General features: G+C 42.9%; 1 protein-coding gene across 1 annotated transcript; it reads left to right on the top strand.

Annotated features, from left to right (window-relative positions):
* Window positions 1-1486: 1486 nt before the first annotated feature.
* LOC124018224 (plasma membrane calcium-transporting ATPase 3-like) lies at window positions 1487-18641 on the top strand (the record flags this gene model as incomplete). The annotated part of the gene is given in 5 exon segments (XM_046333482.1): window positions 1487-1859; window positions 6352-6464; window positions 7864-7948; window positions 13763-14020; window positions 18516-18641. Coding segments are annotated over 5 exon segments (835 nt in total), but the record flags the coding sequence as incomplete, so codon positions are not given.
* Between the last annotated feature and the right edge of the window lie 8007 nt (window positions 18642-26648).

The raw sequence follows: 26648 nt of genomic DNA, 5'->3' as shown, positions 1-26648 counted from the left end.
GAATATAAAGATGGAGAGAAAGGGGAATGGCTCAATGGAATATAAAGATGGAGAATGGTTGAATGGAATATAAAGATGGAGAGAAAGAGAGAATGGTTGAATGGAATATAAAGGGAGAATGGCTCAATGGAATAATGGCTGAATGGAATATAAAGATGGAGAGAAAGGGGAATGGTTGAATGGAATATAAAGATGGAGAGAAAGGGGAATGGCTCAATGGAATATAAAGATGGAATGAATGAAAAGATGGAGGGAATGGTTGAATGGAATATAAAGATGGAGAGAAATGGGAATGGCTCAATGGAATATAAAGATGGAGAGAAAGGGAATGGCTCAATGGAATATAAAGATGGAGAGAAAGGGAATGGTTGAATGGAATATAAAGATGGAGAGAAAGGGAATGGTTGAATGGAATATAAAGATGGAGAGAAAGGGGAATGGAATTGAATGGAATAATAAAAGATGGAGAGAAAGGGAATATAAAGAATGGTTGAATGGAATATAAAGATGGAGAGAAAGGGGAATGGGAATGGTTGAATGGAATATAAAGATGGAGAGAAATGGGAATGGCTCAATGGAATATAAAGATGGAGAGAAAGGGGAATGGTTGAATGGAATATAAAGATGGAGAGAAAGGGGAATGGTTGAATGGAATATAAAGATGGAGAGAAAGGGGAATGGTTGAATGGAATATAAAGACGAACTAGAACAAGTTCATGAATTAAGTGAACTCTAGTTCTGAAGGTTGGAGTGGCTCAGGGGACCAAGGTCTTCATTTTGATTGGCTGTTGCATAAAACAATTGACACCAAGTTGCAGGTGTGTTACTCGTTGTAGAGATGAGTTATAATTCTATCTTTCTTTCTTTCCAGGTTCCAGTCTGCTCTACCACTAGTCCTTCTCTCAACCCCCAACCCCTTCATAAGCGAGACAAGAGAGAAGAGTGGAGTCGCCAAGGACACAGGGAGAAAGCTGGAGGCAGCCCTCATCTCTCAGAGTGGGAGAACAAAATACTAGAAAAATAACTGAGTCAGTTGTTTCTGAGATGTTGCTGACTGGTCCCTGGTTAAAATCTTGACCCCTGACCCTACTGGTTAGCTAATGAAGTCTGTGTTTAAGACTTCTGTCTAAGAACTCTTGAAAGAAGAAGGAAGGACCAGCGCTTGGTGACTGGCTGGTATAAATAAGCAGAAACACACGCTGCTCCGAGAGAGAGAGAGAGAGAGAGAGAGAGAGAGAGAGAGAGAGAGAGAGAGAGAGAGAGAGAGAGAGAGAGAGAGAGAGAGAGAGAGAGAGAGAGAGAGAGAGAGAGAGAGAGAGAGAGAGAGAGAGAGAGAGAGAGAGAGAGAGAGACAGAGAGACAGAGAGAGAGAGAGAGAGAGAGAGAGAGAGAGAGAGAGAGAGAGAGAGAGAGAGAGAGAGAGAGAGAGAGAGAGAGAGAGAGAGAGAGAGAGAGAGAGAGAGAGAGAGAGAGAGAGAGAGAGAGAGAGAGAGAGAGAGAGAGAGTGTAAGTCTGGACTTGTGTGTTCCAGATGAGTGGGTGAAACCTCTCCAGAGAAGGAAATAGAGACCACAGAGAGAGAAGAGGACCAAACCAGTCTGTCAGAATGTCTACCACCGCCACCATGGGAGAGATGGCTAACAGTGCTGTTGAGTTCTACCCTAAAGGCCGGAGCCGAGGTCGGGGTGGAGGTGGGAAGGGGGAGGGTAACAATGCTGTAGAGGGAGATTTTGGGGTGACTGTGGAGGAGCTCAGGGACCTGATGGAGCTCCGGGGAGGGGAGGCCATTCAGAAGATACAGGAGGCATACGGAGACTCAGAGGGCCTGGCCACTAAACTGCTCACCAACACTATTGACGGTAAGGTAGTAGGGAGGGTGTGTGTGTCTGTGGCTGCGTGTATGTGTGTCTGTGGCTGCGTGTGTGTGTGTATGTGGCTGCGTGTGTGTGTGTCTGTGGCTGCGTGTGTGTGTGTATGTGGCTGCGTGTGTGTGTCTGTGGCTGCGTCTGTATGTGTGTCTGTGTGTGTGTGTTTCTGTGGCTGCTTCTGTGTGTGTGTCTGTGGCTGCGTGTATGTGGCTGCGTGTGTGTGTGTGTCTGTGTGCGTGTGTGTGTGTCTGTGGCTGCGTGTATGTGTGTCTGTGTGTGTGTGTTTCTGTGGCTGCGTGTGTGTGTGTCTGTGGCTGCGTGTATGTGTGTCTGTGTGTGTGTGTTTCTGTGTTGTTTGGCCTGTGGGATTGATCTCAGGCCAGCTGACAGTATCAGATGATCAACACTGAACAACCTTACTCTAGCAGAACAACATGACAGACACACATACACACTCTGTCAGTCAATTTCATTGATTTGAGTATTTCAGGCAGAGGCCGATCCTACCTGTCGAATCGGATCCAACTACAAGCATTTTTGTCCTGTCGAATCAGGTCCAACTACAAGTATATTTGTCCAGAGGCCAAAAGGCTGCCTCTGAATAGCAGTACAGCCGTCTATGAAATAGTCTGTGGAATAGTCTGTGGAATAGTCTGTGGAATAGTCTGTGGAATAGTCTGTGGAATATTAGGTAAATAGTCATTGAGGAATTCAGTGAGGTAGTCAGTAGGTAGTCAGTAGGGTAGTCAGTGGTAAGTGAGGTAGTCAGCAGGGTAGTCAGTTGGTAGTCAGTGAGGTTGTCAGCAGGGTAGTCGGTGGGTAGTCAGCAGGGTAGTCAGTAGGTAGTCAGTGAGGTAGTCAGTAGGTAGTCAGTGGGGCAGTCAGTGGTAAGTGAGGTAGTCAGTAGGGTAGTCAGTAGGGTAGTCAGTTGGTAGTCAGTGAGGTAGTCAGCAGGGTAGTCGGTGGGGCAATCAGTGGTAAGTGAGGAAGTCAGTAGGGTAGTCCATAGGTAGTTAGTGAGGTTGTCAGCAGGGTAGTCAGTAGGTAGTCAGTGATGTAGTCAGCTGTGTAATCTGTGAGGTAGTCAGCAGGGTAGTCAGTAGGTAGTCAGCAGGGTAGTCAGTGGGGTAGTCAGTAAGGTTGTCAGTCGGGTAGTCAGTGAGGCAGTCAGTGGGGTAGTCAGCGGGGTAGTCAGTGAGGCAGTCAGTAGGGTAGTCAGTGAGGCAGTCAGTAGGGTAGTCAGCGGGGTAGTCAGTGAGGTAGTCCGCAGGGTAGTCAGCGGGGTAGTCAGTAAGGTTGTCAGTCGGGTAGTCAGTGAGGCAGTCAGTGGGGTAGTCAGCGGGGTAGTCAGTGAGGCAGTCAGTAGGGTAGTCAGTGAGGCAGTCAGTAGGGTAGTCAGCGGGGTAGTCAGTAAGGTTGTCAGTAAGTTTGTCAGTCGGGTAGTCAGTGAGGCAGTCAGTAGGGTAGTCAGCGGGGTAGTCAGTGAGGCAATCAGTTGGGTAGTCAGTGGGGTAGTCAGTAGGGTAGTCAGTAAGGTTGTCAGTAAGGTTGTCAGTGGGGTAGTCAGTGAGGCAGTCAGCGGGGTAGTCAGTGGGGCAGTCAGTGGGGTAGTCAGTGGGGTAGTCAGTGGGGTAGTCAGTGGGGTAGTCAGCGGGGTAGTCAGTGAGGCAGTCAGTGGGGTAGTCAGTGGGGTAGTCAGTAGGGTAGTCAGCGGGGTAGTCAGTAAGGTTGTCAGTGAGGCAGTCAGTGGGGTAGTCAGTGGGGTAGTCAGTAGGGTAGTCAGCAGGGTAGTCGGTAAGGTTGTCAGTCGGGTAGTCAGTGAGGCAGTCAGACATGATGATTGATGCTTGGCTGCTGTTAAGTACAAATGATCTAGCTTTTGTCCATAATAATCATGTAGGCTATACCCTCACTATATCTGCCAGCTGTTGGCTAGAGAGCATGTTCCAAAGCCAGGCTGGGCTCATTTTAGTAACAGAACCATCAGTAGAGTTGAAAATGTATTTTTTATTGGGTACATGGGAACTGAAACTAAAGGTATTTTCATGTGTACTACGTCATCACACAAAGCCTTTAATCCCCAACAAGTCAGTTTGATGGAAACATCTATGGTGGGAAAATGTGGATTTTAGGATATTCACATTAAAATATATCTCCTCTTGGATAGAATTCTAGCTAGTGAGAGAGTTGGTAAACTAGTTTGTGAATGAGTTATTCGAGATTCCCGGTGAAATAGCCTTTTTAAATTGTTTTTGTAGAGGTAAACTTCAAGACATTGTTTGACCAACAGTTTGAGGAGTTGATACGCAGAACTGACACCTCTTTACCACAGCATCCAGCAACAGGATCCGTTTAACCTTGGGAACTGCAATACCAATATTTAATTACACGCATACTCACTACTGCAGTTTGACACCATTACAGAGATCTAAGAGAAAGAAAGGAGGAGGGAGGAAGTAAAGAGAGGAAGAGACAGTGGGAGAGGGGGAGGAGTGCTAGAATAGCTTGCCGCATTGTCAAGGACATATCAAGGGGAGATTGAGAGAAAAAGGGAGAAACAAAAAAGGGAGAGTGCAGTAGAGGGAGGAAGGTGAGGAAGGTGAGGAAGAGAGGCAGAAACAAATGGGGTAAAAAGAGAGGGAAGCAGGGAGGAAGGAATATTTACAAAGTAATGATCACTCAACAAATTGTTGTTCAACTCCTTCTCTGTGATTATGTGATTATGGTAGTTTCATTAGACCTATTTTACATCCAGAGTTGGGCTATGGGATCAGATATTTACAGTCATTCAGAAAGTATTCAGACCCCTTGACTTTTTCCACATGTTGTTACGTTACTGCCTTATTCTAAAATGGATTACATTTCCCCCACATCAATCTACACAGAAAACCTTATAATGACAAAGATTTATTTTTTTAAACATTTTTGCAAATGTATTAAAAATGAAAAAATGAAATATTACATTTACTTAAATATTCAGACCCTTTACTCAGTACATTGTTGAAGCACCTTTGGCAGTGATTACAGAATCAAGTCTTCTAAGGTATGACTCTACAAGCTTGGCACACCTGTATTTGGCGAGTTTCTCGTTGGATGGGGAGCGTCGCTGCACAGCTATTTTCAGGTCCCGCCAGAGATGTTAGATCGGATTCAAGTCCGGGTTCTGGCTGGGCCACTGAAGGACATTCGGAGACTTGTCCCGAAGCCACTCCTGCGTTGTCTTGGCTGTGTGCTTAGGGTCATTGTCCTGATGGCAGAGGAACCTTCGCCCCAGTCTGAGGTCGTGAGCGCTCTGGAGCAGGTTTTCATCAAGGATCTCTCTGCACTTTGCTCCGTTCATATTTCCCTGGATCCTGACTAGTCTCCCAGCCCCTGCTGCTGAAAAACATCCCCACAGCATGATGCTGCCACCAGAATGCTTCACAGCAGGGATGGTGCAAGACGCGACGCTTGGCATTCAGTCGAAATAATTCAATCTTCGTTTCATCAGACCATAAAATCTTGTTCCTCATGGTCTGAGAGTCCTTTAGGTGCCTTTTGGCAAACTCCAAGTGAGCTGTCATGTGCCTTTTACTGAGGAGTGGCTTCTGTCTGGCCACTCTGCCATACAGGCCTGATTGGTGGAGTGCTGCAGAGATGGTTGTCCTTCCGGAAGGTCAGATTGACCACGGATTGCTCAGTCAAACGTCTTTAATTTAAGAATGATGGAGGCCACTGTGTTCTTGGAGACCTTCAATGCTGCAGAAATGTTTTGGTCCCTTTCCCCCGATCTCAGCCTCGACACAATCCCGTCTTGGACCTCTATGGACAATTCCTTCGACGTCATGGCTTGGTTTTTGCTCTGATACGCTCTGTCAACTGTGTGTGCCTTTCCAAAAAGGTGTGTGCCTTTCCAAATCATGTCCAAACAATTGAATGTACTACAGGTGAACTCCAATCAAGTTGTATGAACACCACAAGGATGATCAATGGAAACAGGATGCACCTGAGCCCAAATTCGAGTCTCATAGCAAAGGGTCTGAATACTTATGTAAATAAGGTATTTCAGTTTTTATATCTTTAATACATTTCTAAAAAGCATGGTTGGATAAGAGCCTATCAGAAGTCTAATGGTACTATGGTTGGATAAGAGCCTATCAGAAGTCTGGTGGCATTATGGTGGGATAAGAGCCTATCAGAAGTCTGGTGGCACTATGGTTGGATAAGAGCCTATCAGAAGTCTGGTGGCACTATGGTGGGATAAGAGTGTCTGCTAAATTAACTAATTATAAATGTATAGGACCAGTCAAAAGTTTGGACACACCTACTCACTCCAAGGTTGTTATTTTTTATGATTTTCTACATTGTAGAATAACAGTGAAGACATCAAAACTATAAAACAACACATTTTGGAATCATGCACACTCTTGAAGAAAAACCCTTGAATGAGTAGGTGTGTCCTCACTTTTGACTGGTACTGTACATGTGTGCGTGTGTGTTGCAGGTCTATCAGGTGACCAGGCAGATCTGGATCGTCGTAGCAAGTCATTCGGTCAGAACTTCATCCCTCCTAAACAGCCCAAGACCTTCCTGGAGCTGGTCTGGGAAGCTCTTCAAGTATGTTGAATGATCGATTGATATTCATGTTTTGATATACACTGTATATTGATATAGACAGGTCAAATAATGTAAACACTTGAGTAAATTATTAGATAGGAAGTGTACTGAAAGCAGGTGCTTCCAGAATGGTTTCGCATTCCTCCAAGAGAGTTGTAGAATCTATGCCAAGGTGCATCAAAGCTGTTCTGGTGGCTCGTGGTGGCCCAACAAACCAATTAAAACACTTTTTGCCAGTTACATGTAGATTGATATATAGATTGATTCATATATATAGATTCATATATAGGTTGATTCATATATATAGATTGATATATAGATTGATTCATATATATATATAGATTGATATATAGATTGATTCATATATATAGATTCATATATAGGTTGATTCATATATATATAGATTAATATATATTGATTCATATATATAGATTAATATATAGATTGATTCATATATATATAGATTGATATATAGATTGATTCATATATATATAGATTGATATATAGATTGATTCATATATATAGATTGATATATATTGATTCATATATATAGATTAATATATAGATTGATTCATATATATATAGATTGATATATAGATTGATTCATATATATATAGATTGATATATAGATTGATTCATATATATATAGATTGATATATAGATTGATTCATATATATATATAGATTGATATATATATTGATTCATATATATATATTAATATATATTGATTCATATATATATATTAATATATATTGATTCATATATATAGATTAATATATAGATTGATTCATATATATATAGATTGATATATAGATTGATTCATATATATATAGATTGATATATAGATTGATTCATATATATAGATTGATATATAGATTGATTCATATATATAGATTAATATATAGATTGATTCATATATATATATATATATATATATAGATTGATTCATCTATATATATTGATATATATTGATTCATATATATATATTGATATATAGATTGATTCATATATATAGATTGATATATAGATTGATTCATATATATAGATTGATATATAGATTGATTCATATATATAGATTGATATATAGATTGATTCATATATATATAAATTGATTCATATATATATATATTGATATATAGATTGATTCATATATATATAGATTGATATATAGTTTGATTCATATATATATTGTTGATATATATATATAGATTGATATATAGATTCATATATATATATTGATTCATATATAGATTGATTCATATATATATATTTTCATATATATATATTGATATATAGATTGATTCATATATATATATATTGATATATAGATTGATTGATATATATATATATATATATATGATATATATATTGATTGATTGATTGATTGATTACTTTACAGGATGTCACTCTTATCATCCTGGAGGTGGCCGCTATCATCTCCCTGGGCCTGTCCTTCTACCAACCCCCTGGAGATGACACTGAGGGTATGACCTGGGATGGATGTCTGTCTGGATGGTTGACTGCTTGGCTGACAGACTCCCCTCCATATTTATTTGGACAGTGAAGCTAAAATCGCTCTATACTACAGCTTTTTGGATTTGAGATATAATGTTTTATATGAGGCGACAGTACAGAATGTCACCTTTTATTTGAGGGTATTTTCATGTATCTAGTCCCCCCCCCCCCCCCCCATTTGAAGGTGTCATCAGTATTTGTATTTTTCATATTTTGTTCCCATATTCCACCCAATGATTACATCAAGCTTGTGACTCTACACACTTGTTGGATGCATTTACAGTTTATTTTGGTTGTGTTTCGGATTGTGTTGTATCCAATAGACATTAATGGTAGAAAAATGAATTGTGTTCTTCTGGAGTCACTGTTAGGGCTCTATGTTCGGCTGGCGCTAAGGAGGCGCAACTGTCAAACGCACATTAGTTTGACATTTTGTCATGAAAAAACTGTCGCACTGGCATTTTCCAGCCCTACCGCCAGGTTCGGAAATGTACATGTCTGTGACGGATGGCAATAGTTGAGGCGTGTCCCTAAAAACAAGCAGAAAAGTGATCATTTCATGCAGCGCCAATGTGATGTTTTAAGACCCACAAAAAGCAGGTTTTAACCGAGTTGATAATGACGTGGATGTTGAAAGCGGAAGCGTTGAGAGATGTGCCTTTTGTGCGAATCTCGTATTTAGTTTCATTTAGTTTGATTAAAAACCAAGCATAGCCTCCCCTCCCATTTATCAAGGCTGGTTTAGCAGCATCGCGTTGGTGCGTCTTTTTATCCTGGCCATTAGCCAAATAGCCTATGGATAAAGGCATATTATATGGTACTGAGAGTGCCTTGAAAACATTTTTTGAGGTTTTAGATTTTCCGTGCTTTTTTCATGATTCACATACCTGCATTTCGCTTGTTCGAGTAGGCTATCCATCCGCATGATCAAAGATCGCCCCTCGTCCGATCACTAAAAACACTCTGCTCCAAACTATTCAGTCATATAATGCCATATTAATGGCAGATTTCTTTGAGAATCTGCGTCGCACATAGGCAACGATATAGTTGACAGGAGCATAGTGTTTTGTATGGACGTGTGAATGTTCTTCGTAAATTACATTTAAGCCTACCTGTGCACAGGGTGTCATGGAACGAGAGAAGAGATTTATGATATCATGCTTCTGACCCGATCCTATTTAGAAATATTGATTGATTGTTTTTCATTTAATTATATTTAAATCCTAAGTTATTGTTGAGATTCACCATCCATGGGTTTATCTTGAGAACGTACATGGTTTGAATGCAATTCAATTTCGTCTGCTCTTTCTGGAGAAGTGCAAGTAGAATCTGTAAGCTGGTTCCATGATGTTGATAAAACATTATATTTGCCAGCAGTATAACGGTGAGTGGAGCCCTTTCTCTGTAGCAGTATAACGGTGAGTGGAGCCCTTTCTCTGTAGCAGTATAACGGCGAGTGGAGCCCTTTCTCTGTAGCAGTATAACGGCGAGTGGAGCCCTTTCTCTGTAGCAGTATAACGGCGAGTGGAGCCCTTTCTCTGTAGCAGTATAACGGCGAGTGGAGCCCTTTCTCTGTATAATTGATCTCTATCCAGCTCCTGTAAAAAGGTTGCATGTGTGTAAAACCCTCCATAGTCTAAGTTGTTTGTATTATACGGGGAGCAATTATGGTGTAGCTGTATTGGGACATTTAGCCTATTTAAAACAATTTGTTGCTTAGTTTTTATTAGATTTCATTAGAATTATACAGTGTCTTTTTGGGCCTTCTCAATAGCCTATTGAATTTAATGTTAATGCTTATTGACTACTTTTGGCATGTTCACGGACTGCAATTTACAGTAGGCCTGGCCCCTATGCTATAGCCTATATTTAACAATCCATATTGAAGCAATGCAATTACAACAATGTGGACTGCAAACGTGTTCAAAATATTTAGCAAATACTGAATGCTTCAGGCTATTTAACGAAACCCCCAAACCTATAATGTGACAGCAGCGCAAAGATTTACCATTTAAAAATGTTTATTAAAATAGAGCCATTAAAGTGAATGCTACTATTATTACGGATAATCATGAATGAATCGTGAATAATAGGGCCAAATATCATACCACCACGACATGCTAACCTCTCACCATTACAATAACGGGAGGTTAGCATTTCATATCAAACCCCCAAAACATGCAAACCTCTCACCATTACAATAACAGGGGAGGTTAGCATTTTATATCATACCACCAAGACATGCTAACCTCTCACCTTTATATCATACCACCAAGACATGCTAACCTCTCACCATTACAATAACAGGGGAGTTTAGCATTTTATATCATACCACCAAGACATGCTAACCTCTCACCATTACAATAACAGAGAGGTTAGCATTTTATATCATACGTCCAAGACACGCTAACCTCTCACCATTACAATAACAGGGGAGGTTAGCATTTTATATCACACCTCCACGACATGCTAACCTCTCACCATTACAATAACAGGGGAGGTTAGCATTTTATATCACACCTCCACGACATGCTAACCTCTCACCATTACAATAACAGGGGAGTTTAGCATTTTATATCATACCACCAAGACATGCCAACCTCTCACCATTACAATAACAGGGGAGGTTAGCATTTTATATCACATCTCCACGACATGCTAACCTCTCACCATTACAATAACAGGGGAGTTTAGCATTTTATATCATACCACCAAGACATGCCAACCTCTCACCATTACAATAACAGGGGAGGTTAGCATTTTATATCACACCTCCACGACATGCTAACCTCTCACCATTACAATAACAGAGAGGTTAGCATTTTATATCACACCACCAAGACATGCTAACCTCTCACCATTACAATAACAGGGGAGGTTAGCATTTTATATCATACCACAAAGACATGCTAACCTCTCACCATTACAATAACAGGGGAGGTTAGCATTTTATATCATACGTCCAAGACATGCCAACCTCTCACCATTACAATAACAGAGAGGTTAGCATTTTATATCATACGTCCAAGACACGCTAACCTCTCACCATTACAATAACAGGGGAGGTTAGCATTTTATATCACACCTCCACGACATGCTAACCTCTCACCATTACAATAACAGGGGAGGTTAGCATTTTATATCATACCACCAAGACATGCTAACCTCTCACCATTACAATAACAGGGGAGATTAGCATTGTATATCACACCTCCAAGACATGCTAACCTCTCACCATTACAATAACAGGGGAGATTATCATTTTATATCACACCTCCAAGACACACTAACCTCTCACCATTACAATAACAGGAGAGGTTAGCATTTCATATCAAACCCCCAAGACATGATAACCTCTCACCATTACAATAACAGGGGAGATTAGCATTTTATATCACACCTCCAAGACACACTAACCTCTCACCATTACAATAACAGGGGAGGTTAGCATTTTATATCATACGTCCAAGACATGCCAACCTCTCACCATTACAATAACAGAGAGGTTAGCATTTTATATCATACGTCCAAGACACGCTAACCTCTCACCATTACAATAACAGGGGAGGTTAGCATTTTATATCACACCTCCACGACATGCTAACCTCTCACCATTACAATAACAGGGGAGGTTAGCATTTTATATCATACCACCAAGACATGCTAACCTCTCACCATTACAATAACAGGGGAGATTAGCATTGTATATCACACCTCCAAGACATGCAAACCTCTCACCATTACAGTAACAGGGGAGATTATCATTTTATATCACACCTCCAAGACACACTAATCTCTCACCATTACAATAACAGGAGAGGTTAGCATTTAATATCAAACCCCCAAGACATGATAACCTCTCACCATTACAATAACAGGGGAGATTAGCATTTTATATCACACCTCCAAGACACACTAACCTCTCACCATTACAATAACAGGGGAGATTAGCATTTTATATCACACCTCTTCATGGCACCTTCAAATGGGGGGATTAGACACATAAAAGTGCTTTCATTTCTAAATGGTCAAACGGATATGTAGGAAAATACCTTCAAATAAAAAATGATCTGAGCTCTTGCTTCATATAAAACAAATCCAAAATGCTGGAGTAAAGAGCCAAATGAAACATTTTAGCTAGACGGTGCAAATAAAATACATAGGGGAGGGTTGATAGACAGCGGGCTAGATACAGTGCCTTCAGAAAGGATTCAGACCCCTTGACTTCTTCCACATTTTATTACATTACAGCCTGATACTAAAATTGATTAAATTGTTTTTTTCAATCTCCACACAGTACCCAATAATAACAAAGCAAAAAACAGTTTTTTTGGCAGCGATTACAGCCTCAAGTCTTCTTGGGTATTACTCTACAGCCTCGAGTCTTCTTGGGTATTACGCTACAGCCTCGAGTCTTCTTGGGTATTACGCTACAGCCTCGAGTCTTCTTGGGTATTACGCTACAGCCTCGAGTCTTCTTGGGTATTACGCTACAGCCTCGAGTCTTCTTGGGTATGATGCTACAGCCTCGAGTCTTCTTGGGCATTACGCTACAGCCTCGGGTCCTCTTGGTCTTCTTGGGTATTACGCTACAGACTCGTATGATGCTACAGGCTCGAGTCTTCTTGGGTATTACGCTACAGACTCGAGTCTTCTTGGGTATTACGCTACAGCCTCGAGTCTTCTTGGGTATGATGCTACAGCCTCGAGTCTTCTTGGGCATTACGCTACAGCCTCGAGTCTTCTTGGGTATGATGCTACAGCCTCGAGTCTTCTTGGGTATGATGCTACAGCCTCGAGTCTTCTTGGGTATTACGCTACAGCCTCGAGTCTTCTTGGGTATTATGCTACAGCCTCAAGTCTTCTTGGGTATGATGATACAATCTTGGCACACCTGTATTTTCTCCCATTCTTCTCTGCAGATCCTCTCAAGCTCTGTCAGGATGGATGGAGAGCATTGCTGCACAGCTATTTTCAGGTCTCTCCAGAGATGTTTGATCGGGTTCAAGTCCGGGATCTGGCTGGGCCACTCAAGGACATTCAGAGACTTTTCCCGAAGCCCCTCCTGCGTTGACTTGGCTGTGTGCTTAGGGTTGCTGTCCTGTTGGAAGGTGAACCTTCACCCCAGTCTGAGTTCCTTCATCAATGATCTCTCTGTACTTTGCTCCGTTCATCTTTTCCTCAATTGTGACTAGTCTACCAGTCACTGCCGCTGAAAAACATCCCCACAGCATGATGCTGCCACCACCAGGATTCACCGTAGGGATGGTGCCAGGTTTCCTCCAGACATGACGCTTGGCATTCAGGCCAAAGAGTTCAATTTTGTTTTATCAGAGCAGAGAATCTTGTTTCTCAGGGTCTGAGAGTCTTTGGTGTCTTTTGGCAAACTCAAAGCGGGCTGTCATGTGCCTTTTAATGAGGAGTGGCTTTCGTCTGGCCACTCTACTGTGGGACCTTTTATAGACATGTGTGTGCCTTTCCAAATCATGTCCAATCAATTGAATTTACCACAGGTGGACTCCAATCAAGTTATAGAGGATGATCAATAGAAACAGGATGCACCTGAGCTCAATTTCGAGTCTCAAAGCAAAGAGTCTGAATAATTATGTAAATAAGGTATTTATGTTTCTATATCTTTAATACATTTGCAAACATTTCTAAAAAACAGTTTTTGCTGTGTCATTTTCGAATTAGGCTGTAACGTAACAAAATGTGAAAAAAGTCAAGGGGTCTGAATCATTTCCGAAGGCAATGTAGATGGATAACGGTGTGTTTCTCCCCAGCGTGTGGTAACGTGTCGGGAGGGGCAGAGGATGAGGGCGAGGCTGAAGCCGGGTGGATTGAGGGCGCCGCCATCTTGCTGTCCGTCGTCTGTGTGGTCCTGGTGACGGCCTTCAATGATTGGTCTAAAGAGAAACAGTTCCGTGGGCTACAGAGCAGGTTAGAACAGGAGCAGCGCTTCGCCGTCGTACGGAAAGGAAACGTGATCCAGATCCCTGTAGCTGACATGGTGGTGGGGGACATGGCTCAGGTCAAATACGGTAGGTAACCAGGACTATTTTTGTTTTATTTTACCTTTATTTACACAGGTTTTCGTCATTGAGATAACATCTCTTTTCCAAGAGAGACCTGATCCAATAGCATAATAATAAATAATATGCCATTTAGCAGACGCTTTTATCCAAAGCGACTTACAGCCATGTGTGCATACATTCTACGTATGGGTGGTCCCGGGAATCGAACCCACTACCCTGGCATTACAAGCGCCATGCTCTACCAACTGAGCTACAGAATAGCAGCAGGGGGGACAACGTTTCAGCATCTCTTTACCAAGAGAGACTTGGTCCAATAGTGGCAGGGGGAACAACGTTTCAGACAAAACAATGTACATACACAAACACAATATTAAACACAACTATAAACACACTTACAGTACAAAGAAAACATTTGACGTTAAAAACACAGTCTTGACTGAAAAACAGCTGGCCTAAAGACAATTATACTCTTCTGTGATATTTACATCAATCAAGTGTTTAAACTCCACCAACGAAACTAGATTATCACATTTTTAAATGTTCAGGAGAGAATTCCAGGGCCACAGAACTAAGTAAATAAAACTATTTCTACCATGTCCTGTCCTAATTTTTGGTACTGTTAGAAGCAAATCAGAATGGGACCGTAATTGCTATTTATTTACCGACCTGACTAAAAAAGGACTGAGATAAAATGGCATTATCCCCAATATGGCCTTATAGTGTAACCAGGACAATGATCTGAGGGTAGATAATACTGTAGGTAACCAGGACAATGATCTGAAGGTAGATAACACTGTAGGTAACCAGGACAATGATCTGAAGGTAGATAACACTGTAGGTAACCAGAACAATGACCTGAAGGTAAACTCAGCAAAAAAAGAAACGTCCTCTCACAGTCAACTGCGTTTATTTTCAGCAAACTTAATATGTAAATATATGTATGAACATAACAAGATTCAACAACTGAGACATAAACTGAACAAGTTATACAGACATGTGACTAACAGACATGGAATAATGTGTCCCTGAACAAAGGGGGGGTCAAATTCAAAAGTAACAGTCAGTATCTGGTGTGGCCACCAGCTGCATTAAGTATTGCAGTGCATCTCCTCCTCATGGACTGCACCAGATTTGCCAGTTCTTGCTATGAGATGTTACCCCACTCTTCCACCAAGGCACCTAGAAGTTCCCGGACATTTCTGGGGGGGAATGGCCCTAGCCTTCACCCTATGATCCAACTGGTCCCAGACGTGCTCAATGGGATTGAGATCCGGGCTCTTCACTGGCCATGGCAGAACACTGACATTCCATGGCTGGTGGCATTGTCATGTTGGAGGGTCATGTCAGGATGAGCCTGCAGGAAGGGTACCACATGAGGTAGGAGGATGTCTTCCCTGTAACGCACAGCGTTGTTGAGATTGCCTGCAATGACAACAAGCTAAATCCGATGATGCTGTGACACACCACCCCAGACCATGACACACCCTCCACCTCCAAATCGATCCTGCTCCAGAGTACAGGCCTCAGTGTAACGCTCATTCCTTCGATGATAAATGCGATTCCGGCCATCTCCCTTGGTGAGACAAAACCGCGACACTTCAGTGAAGAGCACTTTTTGCCAGTCCTGTCTGGTCCAGCAACGGTGGGTTTGTGCCCATAGGCAACGCTGTTGCCGGTGATGTCTGGTGAGGACCTGCCGTACAACAAGCCTACAAGCCCTCAGTCCAGCCTCTAACAGCCTATTGCAGACAGTCTGACCACTGATGGAGCGATTGTGCATTCCTGATATAACTCAGGCAGTAGTTGTTGCCTTCCTGTACCTGTCCCGCAGGTGTGATGTTCTGATGTATCAATCCTGTGCAGGTGTTGTTACACGTGGTCTGACACTGAGAAGACAATCAGCTGTCCGTCCTGTCTCACTGTAGCGCTGTCTTAGGCGTCTCACAGTACAGACATAGCTATTTATTGCCCTGGCCACATTTGCAGTCCTCATGCCTCCTTGCAGCATGACTAAGGCACATTCACACAGATGAGCAGGGACCCTGGGCACATCTGCAGTCCTCATGCCTCCTTGCAGAATGCCTAAGGCACGTTCACACAGATGAGCAGGGACCCTGGGCATCTTTTTGTTGTTGTTGTGTTTTTCAGAGTCAGTAGAAAGGTCTCTTTATTGACCTAAATTGCCAACCGTCTGTAAGCTGTTAGTGTCTTAACGACCATTTCACAGGTTCATGTTCATGAACTGTTTATGGTTCATTGAACAAACATGGGAAACAGTGTTTAAACCCTTTACCATGAAGATCTGTTATTTGGAATTATACAAATTATCTTAGAAAGACAGGGTCCTGGAAAAGGGACGTTTCTTTTTTTGCAGTTGAGATAATACACTAGGTCAAATATATTTAAACTCAGTTTTTCACAATTCCTGACAATTAATCCTATTAACAATTCCGTCTTAGGTCAGTTAGGATGATCACTTTATTATAAGACTGTGAAATGTCAGAATAATAGTAGAGAGAATGATTTATTTCAGCTTTTATTTCTTTCATCACATTCCCAGTGGGTCAGAAGTTTACATACACTCAATTAGTATTTGGTAGCATTGCCTTTCAATTGTTTAACTTGGGTCAAACGTTTCAGGCAGCCTTCCACAAGCTTCCCACTATAAATTGGGTGAATTTTGGCCCATTCCTCCTGACAGAGCTGGTGTAAATGAGTCAAGTTGGTAAGCCACCTTGCTCACGCACACTTTTTCAGTTCTGCCCTCAAATGTTCAATAGGATGAGGTCAGGGCTTTGTGACAGCCATTCTAATACCTTGACTATGTTGTCCTTAAGCCATTTTCCACAACTTTGGAAGTATGCTTTGGGTCATTGTCCATTTGGAAGACCCATTTGCAACCAAGCTATAACTTCTTGACTGATGTCTTGAGATGTTGCTTCAATATATCCACATAATTTTCCTCCCTCATGATGCCATCTATTTTGTGAAGTGCACCAGTCCCTCCTGCAGCAAAGCACCCTCACAACATGAGGCCAAACAGATCTATTTTTGTTTCATCAGAACATTAGGACATTTCTCCAAAAAGTACAATCTTTGTCCCCATGTGCAGTTGCAAACCTCAGTCTGGCTTTTTATGGCGGGTTTGAAGCAGTGGCTTCTTCCTTGCTGAGCGGCCTTTCAGGTTATGTTGATATAAGACTCATTGTACTATGGATATAGATCCTTTTGTACCATTTTCTGGAATTTTCCAAGCTCTTTAAAAGCACAGTCAACTTAGTGTATGTAAACTTCTGACCCACTGGAATTGTGATACAGTGAATTATAAATGAAATACTATGTCTGTAAACAATTGTTGGAAAAATTACTTGTGTCATTCACAAAGTGGATGTCCTAAACGACTTGCCAAAACTATAGTTCGTTAACAAGACATTTGTGAAGTGGTTGAAAAATGAGTTTTAATGACTCCAACCTAAGTGAATGTAAACTTCTGACTTCAACTGTATACTTTATATATTGTATCTGTACCTATATGTATAACATTATGTACTGTATGTATTGAATGCTTTCTATAGGGGACCTGTACCTATATGTATAACATTATGTATTGTATGTATTGAATGCTTTCTATAGGGGACCTGTACCTATATGTATAACATTATGTACTGTATGCTTTCTATAGGGGACCTGTACCTATATGTATAACATTATGTACTGTATGTATTGAATACTTTCTATAGGGGACCTGTACCTATATGTATAACATTATGTACTGTATGTATTGAATGCTTTCTATAGGGGACCTGTACCTATATGTATAACATTATGTACTGTATGCTTTCTATAGGGGACCTGTACCTATATGTATAACATTATGTACTGTATGTATTGTATGCTTTCTATAGGGGACCAGTACCTATAACATTATGTATTGAATGCTTTCTATAGGGGACCTGTACCTATATGTATAACATTATGTACTGTATGCTTTCTATAGGGGACCTGTACCTATATGTATAACATTATGTATTGTATGTATTGAATGCTTTCTATAGGGGACCTGTACCTATATGTATAACATTATGTACTGTATGTATTGAATGCTTTCTATAGGGGACCTGTACCTATATGTATAACATTATGTACTGTATGTATTGAATGCTTTCTATAGGGGACCTGTACCTATATGTATAACATTATGTACTGTATGTATTGTATGCTTTCTATAGGGGACCTGTACCTATATGTATAACATTATGTACTGTATGTATTGAATGCTTTCTATAGGGGACCTGTACCTATATGTATAACATTATGTACTGTATGCTTTCTATAGGGGACCTGTACCTATATGTATAACATTATGTACTGTATGTATTGTATGCTTTCTATAGGGGACCTGTACCTATATGTATAACATTATGTACTGTATGTATTGTATGCTTTCTATAGGGGACCTGTACCTATATGTATAACATTATGTACTGTATGCTTTCTATAGGGGACCTGTTGCCAGCGGATGGTATCCTGATCCAGGGAAATGACCTGAAGATTGATGAGAGTTCTCTGACTGGGGAATCAGACCACGTAGGGAAGACTGTGGACAAAGACCCTATGCTGCTCTCTGGTGGGTGTGTCTGTGTATTGCAACATTGTCACACGTACAGTGAAATGCCTTTCATCCTCCGACTCCAACAATGCAGTAATCAATAGCAATGTAATACTAACAATACCAAGGAAGAACAGAAACATATAAGAAATAATAATAATAAGAGATGTGAAATACACAATTAATTAAGTAACTATGTACAGGATGTATTTTAAAAGTCAGTTCCATGTTAACAATGTACAGGGATACTGGAGTGATGGAGGTAGATATGTATAGGGGGAAGGAGACAGGGATACTGGAGTGATGGAGGTAGATATGTATAGGGGGAAGGAGACAGGGATACTGGAGTGATGGAGGTAGATATGTATAGGGGGAAGGAGACAGGGATACTGGAGTGATGGAGGTAGATATGTATAGGGGGAAGGAGACAGGGTTACTGGAGTGATGGAGGTAGATATGTATAGGGGTAAGGGGACAGGGATACTGGAGTGATGGAGGTAGATATGTATAGTGGTAAGGAGACAGGGTATTGATACTGGAGTATGTATTGTACTTTATGGAGGTAGATATGTATAGGGGAAGGAGACAGGGTTACTGGAGTGATGGAGGTAGATATGTATAGTGGTAAGGAGACAGGGATACTGGAGTGATGGAGGTAGATATGTATAGGGGGAAGGAGACAGGGATACTGGAGTGATGGAGGTAGATATGTAGAGGGGGGAAGGAGACAGGGATACTGGAGTGATGGAGGTAGATATGTATAGGGGGAAGGAGACAGGGTTACTGGAGTGATGGAGGTAGATATGTATAGGGGGAAGGAGACAGGGTTACTGGAGTGATGGAGGTAGATATGTATAGGGGGAAGGAGACAGGGTTACTGGAGTGATGGAGGTAGATATGTATAGGGGTAAGGGGACAGGGATACTGGAGTGATGGAGGTAGATATGTATAGGGGTAAGGAGACAGGGATACTGGAGTGATGGAGGTAGATATGTATAGTGGTAAGGAGACAGGGATACTGGAGTGATGGAGGTAGATATGTATAGGGGGAAGGAACAGGGATACTGGAGTGATGGAGGTAGATATGTATAGGGGGAAGGAGACAGGGATACTGGAGTGATGGAGGTAGATATGTATAGGGGGAAGGAGACAGGGATACTGGAGTGATGGAGGTAGATATGTATAGGGGAAGGAGACAGGGATACTGGAGTGATGGAGGTAGATATGTATAGGGGAAGGAGACAGGGTTACTGGAGTGATGGAGGTAGATATGTATAGGGGGAAGGGGACAGGGATACTGGAGTGATGGAGGTAGATATGTATAGGGGAAGGAGACAGGGATACTGGAGTGATGGAGGTAGATATGTATAGGGGGAAGGAGACAGGGTTACTGGAGGATGGAGGTAGATATGTATAGTGGTAAGGAGACAGGGATACTGGAGTGATGGAGGTGATATGTATAGGGGGAAGGAGACAGGGATACTGGAGTGATGGAGGTAGATATGTATGGGGGAAGGAGACAGGGATACTGGAGTGATGGAGGTAGATATGTATAGGGGTAAGGGGACAGGGATACTGGAGTGATGGAGGTAGATATGTATAGGGGTATAGACAGGGATACTGGAGTGATGGAGGTAGATATGTATAGTGGTAAGGAGACAGGGATACTGGAGTGATGGAGGTAGATATGTATAGGGGGAAGGAGACAGGGATACTGGAGTGATGGAGGTAGATATGTATAGGGGGAAGGAGACAGGGATACTGGAGTATGGAGGTAGATATGTATTGGGGGAAGGAGACTTTCTACTGGAGGATGGAGGTAGATATGTATAGGGGGAAGGAGACAGGGATACTGGAGTGATGGAGGTAGATATGTATAGGGGGAAGGAGACAGGGTTACTGGAGTGATGGAGGTAGATATGTATAGGGGTAAGGGGACAGGGATTTGGAGTGATGGAGGTAGATATGTATAGTGGTAAGGAGACAGGGATACTGGAGTGATGGAGGTAGATATGTATAGGGGGAAGGAGACAGGGTTACTGGAGTGATGGAGGTAGATATGTATAGTGGTAAGGAGACAGGGATACTGGAGTGATGGAATAGATATCTATAGGGGAAGGAGACAGGGATACTGGAGTGATGGAGGTAGATATGTATGGGGGAAGGAGACAGGGATACTGGAGTGAAGGTAGATATGTATAGGGGGAAGGAGACAGGGTTACTGGAGTGATGGAGGTAGATATGTATAGGGGGAAGGAGACAGGGTTACTGGAGTGATGGAGGTAGATATGTATAGGGGGAAGGTGACAGGGATACTGGAGTGATGGAGGTAGATATGTATAGGGGTAAGGGGACAGGGATACTGGAGTGATGGAGGTAGATATGTATAGGGGTAAGGAGACAGGGATACTGGAGGATGGAGGTAGATATGTATAGTGGTAAGGAGACAGGGATACTGGAGTGATGGAGGTAGATATGTATAGGGGGAAGGAGACAGGGATACTGGAGTGATGGAGGTAGATATGTATAGGGGGAAGGAGACAGGGATACTGGAGTGATGGAGGTAGATATGTATAGGGGGAAGGAGACAGGGATACTGGAGTGATGGAGGTAGATATGTATAGGGGAAGGAGACAGGGATACTGGAGTGATGGAGGTAGATATGTATAAAGGAGACAGGGTTACTGGAGTGATGGAGGTAGATATGTATAGGGGGAAGGAGACAGGGATACTGGAGTGATGGAGGTAGATATGTATAGGGGGAAGGGGACAGGATATGGAGTGATGGAGGTAGATATGTATAGGGGGAAGGAGACAGGGATACTGGAGTGATGGAGGTAGATATGTATAGGGGGAAGGAGACAGGGATACTGGAGTGATGGAGGTAGATATGTATAGGGGGAAGGAGACAGGGTTACTGGAGTGATGGAGGTAGATATGTATAGGGGGAAGGAGACAGGGATACTGGAGTGATGGAGGTAGATATGTATAGGGGTAAGGGGATACTGGAGTGATAGGGATAGATATGTATAGGGGGAAGGAGACAGGGATACTGGAGTGATGGAGGTAGATATGTATAGGGGGAAGGTGACTATATACAGGGTCAGTACCATATTAACATGTACAGGGATACTGGAGTGATGGAGGTAGATATGTATAGGGGGAAGGAGACAGGGATACTGGAGTGATGGAGGTAGATATGTATAGGGGTAAGGAGACAGGGATACTGGAGTGATGGAGGTAGATATGTATAGGGGAAGGAGACAGGGATACTGGAGTGATGGAGGTAGATATGTATAGGGGAAGGAGACAGGGATACTGGAGTGATGGAGGTAGATATTATAGGGGGAAGGAGACAGGGATACTGGAGTGATGGAGGTAGATATGTATAGGGGTAAGGACATTATACTGGAGTGATGGAGGTAGATATGTATAGGGGGAAAGAGACAGGGATACTGGAGTGATGGAGGTAGATATGTATAGGGGGAAGGAGACAGGGATACTGGAGTGATGGAGGTAGATATGTATAGGGGGAAAGAGACAGGGATACTGGAGTGATGGAGGTAGATATGTATAGGGGGAAGGAGACAGGGATACCTGGAGTGATGGAGGTAGATATGTATAGGGGGAAGGAGACAGGGATACTGGAGTGATGGAGGTAGATATGTATAGGGGGAAGGAGACAGGGATACTGGAGTGATGGAGGTAGATATGTATAGGGGGAAGGAGACAGGGATACTGGAGGATGGAGGTAGGTATGTATAGGGGGAAGGAGACAGGGTTACTGGAGTGATGGAGGTAGATATGTATAGGGGGAAGGAGACAGGGTTACTGGAGTGATGGAGGTAGATATGTATAGGGGGAAGGTGACAGGATACTGGAGTGATGGAGGTAGATATGTATAGGGGTAAGGGGACAGGGATACTGGAGTGATGGAGGTAGATATGTATAGTGGTAAGGAGACAGGGATACTGGAGTGATGGAGGTAGATATGTATAGGGGGAAGGAGACAGGGTTACTGGAGTGACTCCAACAATGGAGGTAGATATGTATAGGGGGAAGGAGACAGGGTTACTGGAGTATGGAGGTAGATATAACAATAGGGGGAAGGAGACAGGGAACTGGAGTGATGGAGGTAGATATGTATAGGGGAAGGAGACAGGGATACTGGATTAATGGAGGTAGATATGTATAGGGGAAGGTGACTTTATAAGGGTCAGTACCATATTAACATGTACAGGGATACTGGAGTGATGGAGGTAGATATGTATAGGGGGAAGGAGACAGGGATACTGGAGTGATGGAGGTAGATATGTATAGGGGGAAGGAGACAGGGATACTGGAGTGATGGAGGTAGATATGTATAGGGGGAAGGAGACAGGGATACTGGAGTGATGGAGGTAGATATGTATAGGGGGAAGGAGACAGGGATACTGGAGTGATGGAGGTAGATATGTATAGGGGGAAGGAGACAGGGATACTGGAGTGATGGAGGTAGATATGTATAGGGGGAAGGAGACAGGGATACTGGAGTGATGGAGGTAGATATGTATAGGGGGAAGGAGACAGGGATACTGGAGTGATGGAGGTAGATATGTATAGGGGGAAGGAGACAGGGTTACTGGAGTGATGGAGGTAGATATGTATAGGGGGAAGGAGACAGGGTTACTGGAGTGATGGAGGTAGATATGTATAGGGGGAAGGGACAGGGATACTGGAGTGATGGAGGTAGATATGTATAGGGGGAAGGAGACAGGGATACTGGAGTGATGGAGGTAGATATGTATAGTGGTAAGGAGACAGGGTTACTGGAGTGATGGAGGTAGATATGTATAGGGGGAAGGAGACAGGGATACTGGAGTGATGGAGGTAGATATGTATAGGGGGGAAGGAGACAGGGATACTGGAGTGATGGAGGTAGATATGTATAGGGGGAAGGAGACAGGGATACTGGAGTGATGGAGGTAGATATGTATAGGGGGAAGGAGACAGGGATACTGGAGTGATGGAGGTAGATATGTATAGGGGGAAGGGGACAGGGATACTGGAGTGATGGAGGTAGATATGTATAGTGGTAAGGAGACAGGGATACTGGAGTGATGGAGGTAGATATGTATAGGGGGAAGGAGACAGGGATACTGGAGTGATGGAGGTAGGTATGTATAGGGGGAAGGAGACAGGGATACTGGAGTGATGGAGGTAGATATGTATAGGGGGAAGGAGACAGGGATACTGGAGTGATGGAGGTAGATATGTATAGGGGGAAGGAGACAGGGATACTGGAGTGATGGAGGTAGATATGTATAGGGGGAAGGAGACAGGGATACTGGAGTGATGGAGGTAGATATGTATAGGGGGAAGGAGACAGGGATACTGGAGTGATGGAGGTAGATATGTATAGGGGGAAGGAGACAGGGATACTGGAGTGATGGAGGTAGATATGTATAGGGGTAAGGAGACAGGGATACTGGAGTGATAGGGATAGATATGTATTGGGGGAAGGTGACTATATACAGGGTCAGTACCATATTAACAATGTACAGGGATACTGGAGTGATGGAGGTAGATATGTATAGGGGTAAGGGGATACTGGAGTGATGGAGGTAGGTATGTATAGGGGGAAGGAGACAGGGATACTGGAGTGATGGAGGTAGATATGTATAGGGGGAAGGAGACAGGGATACTGGAGTGATGGAGGTAGATATGTATAGGGGGAAGGAGACAGGGATACTGGAGTGATGGAGGTAGATATGTATAGGGGGAAGGAGACAGGGATACTGGAGTGATGGAGGTAGATATGTATAGGAGACAGGGATACTGGAGTGATGGAGGTAGATATGTATAGGAGACAGGGATACTGGAGTGATGGAGGTAGATATGTATAGGGGGAAGGAGACAGGGATACTGGAGTGATGGAGGTAGATATGTATAGGGGGAAGGTGGCTGGAGTGATGGAGGTAGATATGTATAGGGGTAAGGGGATACTGGAGTGATGGAGGTAGATATGTATAAGGGGAAGATGATATGATATATAATAAACAGAGCAGCAGCTGTGTGTGTGTGTGTGTGTGTGTGTGTGTGTGTGTGTGTGTGTGTGTGTGTGTGTGTGTGTGTGTGTGTGTGTGTGTGTGTGTGTGTGTGTGTGTGTGTGTGTGTGTGTGTGTCGGCATACAGTGACTTGTGAAAGTATTCACCCCCTTCTATTTTGTTGCCTTACAACCTGGAGTTAAAATATATTTTTTTGGGGGGGGTTTGAATCATTTGATTTAGAAAACCTACCACTGAAGATGCAATTTTTTTTTTTATAGTGAAACAAACAAGAAATAAGACAAAAAAACTGAAACTTGAGCGTGCATAACTATTCACCCCCCCAAAGTCAATACTTTGTAGAGCCACCTTATGCAGCAATTACAGCTGCAAGTCTCTTGGGGTATGTCTCTATAAGCTTGGCACATCTAGCCACTGGGACTTCTGCCTATTCTTCAAGGCAAAACTGCTCCAGCTCCTTCAAGTTGGATTGGTTCTGCCGGTATACAGCAATCTATAAGTCATACCACAGATTCTCAATTGGATTGAGGTATGGACTTTGACTAGGCCATTCCAAGACATTTAAATGTTTCCCCTTAAACCACTCGCATGTTGCTTTAGCAGTATGATTAGGGTGATTGTCCTGCTGGAAGGTGAACCTCCGTCCCAGTCTCAAATCTCTGGAAGACAAACAGGTTTCCTTCAAGAATTTCCCTGTATTTAGCGCCATTCGTCATTCCCCCAAATCTTACCAGTTTCCCAGTCCCTTCCGATGTAAAACATCCCCACAGCATGATGCTGCCACCACCATGCTTCACTGTGGGGATGGTGTTCTCAGGATGATGAGAGGTGTTGGGTTTGTGCCAGACATAGCATTTTTATTGATGGACAAAAAGCTACATTTTAGTCTCATCTGACTTCCATATGTTTGGGGAGTCTCCCACATGCCTTTTGACAAACACCAAAAATGTTTGCTTATTTTTTTCTTTAAGCAAGGGCTTTTTTCTGTCCACTCTTCCATAAAGCCCAGCTCTGTGGAGTGTACGGCTTAAAGTGGTCCTATGGACAGATACTCCAATCTCCGCTGTGGAGCTACAATGACGAGTCAACCTACAGGGAGGAGATGAAGGGCCCTGGCAGAGTGGTGGCAGGAAAATAACCTGTCTCTCAACTTCAACAAAGTGAAATAGCTGATCGTGGTCTTCAGGAGTCAACAGAGGGAGCCAGTCTATATCGATGGGGCCGCAGTGGAGAAGGTTAAAAGCTTAAAATTCATCCTCAGGAGGCTGAAGAAATGTGCCTTGGCCCTTAAGACCCTCACAAACTTTTACAGATGCACCATTGATAGCCTTCTATCTGGATGTATCATCGCCTGGTATGGCAACTGCACTGTCCGCAACCACAGGGCTTTCCAGAGGGTGGGTGGGGGTCTACGCAATGCATCACCAGTATCACACTGCCTGCCCTCCAGGACACCTACTGCACCCGGTGTCACAGGATGGCCAAAAACAGGACCTCAGCCACCGGAGCCACTGCCTCTCCACTGTCACTCCGCTACCGTCCAAAAGTACAGGAGCATCAAAGGACGAGAAACAGCTTCTATCTTTAATTTCACCTTTATTTAACCAGGTAGACTAGTTAAGTTCATATATACAACTGCGACCTGGAGTTGCGTCTCCCTACCAACCAACTGCGACCTGGAGTTGCGTCTCCCTACCAACCAACTGCGACCTGGAGTTGCGTCTCCCTACCAACCAACTGCGACCTGGAGTTGCGTCTCCCTACCAACCAACTGCGACCTGGAGTTGCGTCTCCCTACCAACCAACTGCGACCTATCTCAAGGCCATTCGACTTTTAAATAGTCACCACTGGCCTCTGCCCAGTACCCTGCCCTGAACTTTAGTCACTGTCACTAGCTGACCACCACCTGGTTACTCAACCCTGCACCTTAGAGACTACTGCCCTGTTTTAACCATTCAACTGTTTTAACCATTCAC

Source organism: Oncorhynchus gorbuscha, unplaced genomic scaffold, assembly GCF_021184085.1.
Source record: "Oncorhynchus gorbuscha isolate QuinsamMale2020 ecotype Even-year unplaced genomic scaffold, OgorEven_v1.0 Un_scaffold_437, whole genome shotgun sequence".
NCBI classification, from domain to species: Eukaryota; Metazoa; Chordata; class Actinopteri; order Salmoniformes; family Salmonidae; genus Oncorhynchus; species Oncorhynchus gorbuscha.
This window is presented reverse-complemented; position numbering and strand designations above follow the sequence as displayed.